Genomic DNA, 6,438 nt, shown 5'->3' with positions numbered 1-6,438 from the left:
GGAGAAGACAGAAGGAGCTGTCCAGGGACAGAGTGGCCCAGGGCTGGCGGGGGTGGTGGAGGCAGGAAAGAGGCTGTCAGTATAAAGAGCTACTTGGAGCTCATGAGGGGTTGTAGGCCTTGCAAATGTCTGTGAGCTGCCGACCAGGAGGATTACCGGCCCCTGGGATGAGAACCCTAGGAGAAGGAGACTGAGCGAGCAAGAAGCCCCGAGGATGGCAACTTGGCCAGCAGAAGACTGACGCCCAGTGCGAGGAGGCTGCATGGCACAGTTTTGTCCTAAATCCAAAGACCCAGCAAGGAAGAACCACAGAGGGAGGTGATTTCTGCAGTGGCCTGTCTACCCTGAGTGCATTAGGAAGCCTGTGTTCCAGAACTTTCTTCCAGATGAGGTTATTATTTAAAATTAAAGTTATTTGCAAGGGAAAGAGGCAGAATTCTCGTCCACTGATTCACTCCCCAAATGCCTCGAACTGCTGGGGCTGACAAAACCAGAAGCCAAAAACTCAATCTAGGTCTCCCCCGTGGGTAGTAGGGAGCTAAGTCCATGAGCCAGCACCACTGCCTGTCAGGGCGCATGTTGGCAGGAAGCGGGAGTAAGGAGCAGAGCCAGAACTCAGACCCAGACGCTCTGTTGTGGGGGCAAGTGTCCCAGCTGGTGTCTTAGCTGCTAGGCCAAATGCCTGCCCATAACGAAGTATGAAAACGGGCTGGCATTGTGGCACAGTGGGTTAAGCTGCAACCTGCAATGCCAGCATCCCGTACGGTGCTGGCTCCAGTCCCAGCTGCTCCACTTCCCATCCAGCTCCCTGCTAAAGCACCCGGGAAAGCAGTCCTTAGGCCCCTATCCCTACGTGGGAGACCCCGATGGAGTTCCAGGCTCCTGGCTTCACCCTGGCTCAGCCCTGGCTGTTGCAGGCATTTGAGGACTAAACCAGCAGACAGAAGTTTTCTCTTTCCCTCTCTGTCCTTAATTCTGCCTTTCAAATAAAACAATCTTTTAAAAAATAATTATTAAAGCAATTGCTTTACTGTTTGTTCCCCAAGCCATCCCCACAAGGGGAAAAGGGTTTGGCCCTCTCAGCACAGAATAAGCCAAGTACTGTTGTGTGCCATGTAAGGACTATTGTGGTCAGCTGTGGACCGAGAGTGCAACAGTGATGCCAGGAGGGTCTCTCCCCTGGAGATGTCCCAGCTGTCTCAGCTTGTATAAGTGTGCGCCGCCGCCGCTTTCAGAGCCTGTCCCATTCACTAAGCAACTGACGGCTGACTTGCACTGGGAGAGATGGCCCAGAAGAGGCACAGCAGGAGGCAGGCGTTGTGTCGCTGCCGGTTAAGTTGCCACTTGGGAGCCCTGCATCCCACATCAGAGTGCCTGGGATTGAGTGCCACCTCTGCTTCTGATCCAGCTTCCTGCTGATGTGCTTGGGAAGACGTGTCTCCTCTCTGGGTGCCTGGTAATATGAACTCCTTGGGTGGTTCTGCATGCTGAGTTCTGATTAATGAGCAGAAAGGGTTTGACTTCACAGCTAGAACACTGAAAAACTGGCACAGCGGGTAAAGCTGCGGCCTGCAGCACCAGCATCCCATATGGGTGCTGATTTGAGTCCTCACTGCTCCACTTCCAATCCAGCTCTCTGCTATGGCCTGGGAAAGCAGTAGAAGATGGCCCAAGTCCTTGGGCCCTGCTGCTGCGTGAGAGGCCTGGAAGAAGCTCCTGGCTCTTGGCTTCAGATCAGCACAGCTCCGGCTGTTGCGGCCAATTGGGGAGCAAACCAGCAGATGGAAAACACCTCTCTCTCTCTCTCTCTCTCTCTCTCTCTGGCTCTACCTCTCTGTAACTCTCTTTCAAATAAATAAAATAATTAAAAAAAAAAAAAAAACAAAAAAAACCTGACTTATGTGAGCCCTTGCAGGGTTCCCTACCTCCTTCTGGATGGCAGTGGCCACATTGTCAAGTTGAAGTCACCTTGAAGTCCCCGAGTGATTCAAAGCGCAGAACCCTGCCAACTTTGCGTGGGTGGCATGAGCACGGAGCCATCCTTCCTTGTGCTAAGCCACTGAGGGGTTGGGGTTCCCTCTTTCTGCAGCATACCTCAGCGTATCCTGACTGATCAGGTGACGGGAAGGGGGAGAAACAAGGCCACCTCCTTTTGGTACGGATGCCTGTGAGAGTGATGAGTCCACAGAGAATGCCACTGGGTAGCCTTTCCCATGTCAGCACTGACTGCAGTGAGGAGAGAACTATCAGATGGGAGAAAGAAAACAAAAACAAGACAGAAGATGTGAGAGCCGTGCAGAACGAATGCAAATGCAGAGCCAGAGCGTCTCCGCCTGTGTTCCTGCTCAGCACCTGGAGACCTCATGGCTGGAACAAGTCTCGCCTCTCCTTAGGGGACCTGCCTGTGGGGGTTGGCTTCCCGCAGCTGTGAGGCAGCCATCCATCAGCGCGCTGGCCGCTCAGGGAGAGCCCTGGATTTGGGCCGGGGAAATGAAGGAGTGGGAGGAGCTACAGAAGAGGCTGCCTCCGTGGAAGCCTCTGCCTGTCCCGTGGGCTCAGTCCCTGCAGAGCTGTGCGGCACTGTGGCCAGAGGCCTGGGGTCTGATGGTCCCAAGGTGATGAGTCCCGGGCTGTGGCACCCCAGCAGGTGGAGGCTTTGTAGCTGAGACAAGCTCCGGAGGAGACCAGGGTGTTCAGGTCAGGGCTGGGAGGCCGCCCCGATGCCTGTAGAAGGCTCAGTAGTAGAGCCACCTGCAGCAGTGGCTGAATATTGGAGAGGGGTACACTTCAATATTATTTAGTATTACCTCTGGCCCGCATCTTCCCAGGAGAGTAACTGAAAAGGGTGACTGATCCCGGGGAGTTAGCGACATTATTTGCAGCTGAACCTGTCCCCAGGAGTCTTTATGAATGGGCTGGCATCTGGGGCTGCTGTGTGCACAGGCTACTGCTGCACACGTCCCCTCCTGGCCAAGAAAAATGGCTCACTGATCCTCAAACACACACGTGGCCATGCATCACGACTGAGATGATGCAAATCAAATTGGCAAGAGGGCACGGACCTCCCCGGATCCCCGCCAGCTCAGCTTGCCAGGCCTGACTTGATTCACCTGTGGCTGATCCTAACTTAGAGACGGGAAGGATTTATATACCCTGTCCTTGCTCCCTAGAGCCACCCAGGCCATCCATCATGCACACACACACGCACACACACACGGGCTCCTGGCAGTTCCGGACACTCCCTTCAGGAAGGTGAGCTGCAGCAGCACTAGGCATTGATACTCCAAACCCACCATAAAAAGGTCCTGGGTAGGCTCCATGTGACAGGGACAGAGGTGGATATTTAAAGTTCTGTTAAGTACTTGAGTGTCTCCTTTAGCATGAACCCTCTCCAGCTCCTCTGGGTTTTTAGGCACATGGAATCTGACAGTAAGCAGACCTTGAGCGGCTAGCTCCTAATTGTCCTTGGGAAGGAAGTTCCTAGGGATGGGAATGCCATGCAGGGAGGCAGAAGCCCTGGGGTTAGCATCAGCTCTGCCTCGCGTTGCTGTGTGGTTGTGGGTGAGACTGCCTTAGTGTCCATCTTAGGAAACAGAAACAAAAACAAAACCGAGGCAGGTGGCTGTGCGTCTTGTGTTGGACTGCGAGCATCTATCGTGCCTTCCGCGAGGGTGGGGCTGAGATGACAGGAAGACTGATCGAGGCTTGGAAACCAGCCAGGGTGTCTGCCTCCCTTGCTGTGATGTGTGCCGTGATCTGCAAACTGGCCAGGCCCCAGCCTTGCATTACGATAACTCCGTCAGCGTCTCCGCCGAGAAAGAGGGAGGCCACCTCTGGCCCGCCTCGAGCCAGAGGGACAGCTGAAGCTGAGGCGCTGCCGCAGCCTCTCCTTCGCACAGACTACCGTAACATCTCACACACAGTGGTTCTCACACCAGTGGCCCCGAGAAGGGTTTGTGGAGGCACAGATCCCCGGGCCCTCCTCCTCCAGGACCGAGCAGGAGTGGGGCGGGCCTGGGAATGTGCATTGCTAACAAGTTCCCAGGCTGGACCGGCCCACACTCTGAGATCAGCAGCTCCAGAACCATCAGCATTTCTCAAATGCAGGGAGGGGACAGAGCAAGACAGAGCAGCAGCCTTTCCAGTCGCTGCAAAGTCCTTTAAAAATTGTTTTTATATGAAGGACTTTACTCTTCTGATAAACCCTGGCGAGTTCCAACCCGCTGTGATGCCGACATTGTGCGGGGTACACCGGAGGAGAGGCAGCCTGCAGGTTGTTAACCGTTCCCCCTCCACGGGTCTGCATCTCCGGGAAACCTCACTAATGCCCACGTGTGTCCCCAGGTTTCCGAACCAGCCTTTGAAAGGAGCTCAGCTGGTAAAGTTTACTGGGACGAAAATGAAATGCACACGCCTTGAGCAGAGTCATCGCGGTGAAGACAGCTCGCTCAGAGTGGCTCTTGATTTTACCACTTTGACTGGATGTGGGGCAGAGCTCCGCGCAGCGAGCGGAAAGCGCAGTCCCCCAGAGCCCTGCTGGCCCCTGTGACAGGCCGGGTCCAGGGTGGTGGGACACAAGACCAGGGCTGGTAGGGCGAGGGCCAGGGTTTCCGCCTCCCGGCCAGGCCCCCTCCCCGCAGGATTCCTTTTCCTACATGAAATAAAGAAGCAGCTAGATAGGCATCTCTGGAGGAAAACGTCTGTATTAAAAGCCAAAAAATCCACAGAAGTACAAGAAGAAACGCCCAGCAGGCCACGTCACTGGAGAGCGGCTTGGAAGGTTTCTGAGTCCGTTTGCAGCGACGTGAAATCCTTCCCACGCCCCGCCCCCTCCCCTTAAAATAAATTAGAAAACAACAAACCTCAAATACAACCGCGTCCGGATACAAAGAGCTCCTGTACTACAGCAATAGTGATATAATCTTTTTGTTTTGTGATTTTTTTTTACTAAAACTTTCATTTAAAACAGTTATTAAATATATAAAACAAATACACAGGATTTGGTCATTTTCTGCCAGGAATCAGGGAGCGCGTGGAGGCGGGCAGGGGGTGCGACACTGGGAGGGGGCAGGGCCCCCGCTTCTCTGCGCTCAGCCCCGGGAGTCGCGGATCCCGCCCTCGCGCCTCGCGGCTCGCACCTGCTTTTCGGTAGGAGCGAGCAGCCCCACACAATCCGCGCTTTCCCACCGCGCGGGGGCCTCCCCGGCGGCCCCCTCCCGGGAAGAAGAACGAAGGACAACTACGGCACGGAGTCCCCGGCCGGCGCGCGGCCGCGGCGGTCACTTGGTCGCCGCCCCCGAGGTGACGGCCGCGGCGGCGGCGGCGGCAGCAGCGGCGGCGGCCGCGGCGGTGGTGCCCGCGGGCACGGCGGCGGGGGCGGCGGCGGGCGCGCTGGCGGCCGTCCGGCGCTGCTCCATGCCGTTGGGCAGGAAGCCGGCGATGATGGGCACCGGCCAGATGAGGGCGGCCACGCTCCACACGACGATGACCAGGGTCATGAAGCAGGCCACCAGCGTGGACTCAATGGGCTTGCGGTTCAGCCGCCAGCCCGACTCGCCCTGCAGCTCCTCCAGGCTGAAGTCCAGGCAGCAGAAATGCAGCGGCTCGCCCTGCAGCCACAGCGGCCCCGGCGGCGGCTCGGCCGCGGGGTAGGCTGGCAGCGCGGAGGGCGTCCCGGCGCTGGGGCCGGGACCGGGCGCGGCGGGCCGGAGGCGGCCGGGCCGGCGGCCGCGCACCCAGCCGCAGCCCACGCAGAGGCGCAGGTCCTGCTGCGCGCCGCCGGCCGCCAGCCCCAGGTGCTCGATGAGCAGCGGCGGCCCGACGCGGTGGAAGGCGGCGGCGAAGAAGGCGCGGCCGTGCGCGTTGGTGGAGAAGAGCAGCAGGTCGCACTGGAGGCCCCGCGGGCGGCCCCAGCGCACGAGCAGCGAGCTCAGCATCTGCCGCTGTACGCTGATGTTGCACGGCGCGGCCGCCGGCGCCTCCTCCGGACCTGCGCGCTCCGGGTGCCCGGGGGCCGCCGAGGCAAGAAGGCGCGGGGCGGCGGGCTCCCCGGCGGACGACGCGTTGGTCGAGGCGTTGGCGGGCGCCCCGAGGAGGCCCGGCGCGTCCGTGGCGCCGCCGCGGGCGGGCGGCAGCGGGCAGGCGGCGGCCAGGAGCGCGGCGAGCAGGGGCAGCATGGCCTGCGGCTGGCGCCTACGCGCGCGGGACCGGCGGCGGCTGCATGGCGAGCGGACGGCGGGGGCCGCGGGCGCCGGCGGCCGGGTGGAGCGCGGGCGCGCCGGGCACCTGCCAGCCCGCGCGGAGGCGGGGAAGGCGGCGCGCCGGGCGCGGGGATCCCTCCGGACTCGGCCGCGTCGGGGCTTCCCCGCCGGCCCCGCCGCTGGGGCCCTCGGACGGCCGCGCTGCTCTAGCGGCCCGGCGCTCGCGCGGAGCAGGATT

General features: G+C 59.6%; 1 protein-coding gene across 1 annotated transcript; it reads right to left on the bottom strand.

The window, feature by feature from the left end:
* Nucleotides 1-4,690: 4,690 nt before the first annotated feature.
* On the bottom strand, nt 4,691-6,176 carry TMEM158 (transmembrane protein 158). Its single transcript, XM_062200135.1, has one exon. The coding sequence runs from the start codon at nt 6,174-6,176 to the stop codon at nt 5,280-5,282; it is 897 nt and encodes a 298-aa protein (XP_062056119.1). The 3' UTR covers nt 4,691-5,279.
* Nucleotides 6,177-6,438: the final 262 nt, after the last annotated feature.

The sequence above is a fragment of the Lepus europaeus genome, chromosome 9 (genome assembly GCF_033115175.1).
Source record: "Lepus europaeus isolate LE1 chromosome 9, mLepTim1.pri, whole genome shotgun sequence".
Classification (NCBI taxonomy): Eukaryota; Metazoa; Chordata; class Mammalia; order Lagomorpha; family Leporidae; genus Lepus; species Lepus europaeus.
This window is presented reverse-complemented; position numbering and strand designations above follow the sequence as displayed.

What these genes read in the sequence shown, in the direction of transcription:
- TMEM158 (XM_062200135.1), bottom strand. Translation starts at nt 6,176, where the DNA reads ATGCTGCCCCTGCTCGCCGCGCTCCTGGCCGCCGCCTGCCCGCTGCCG.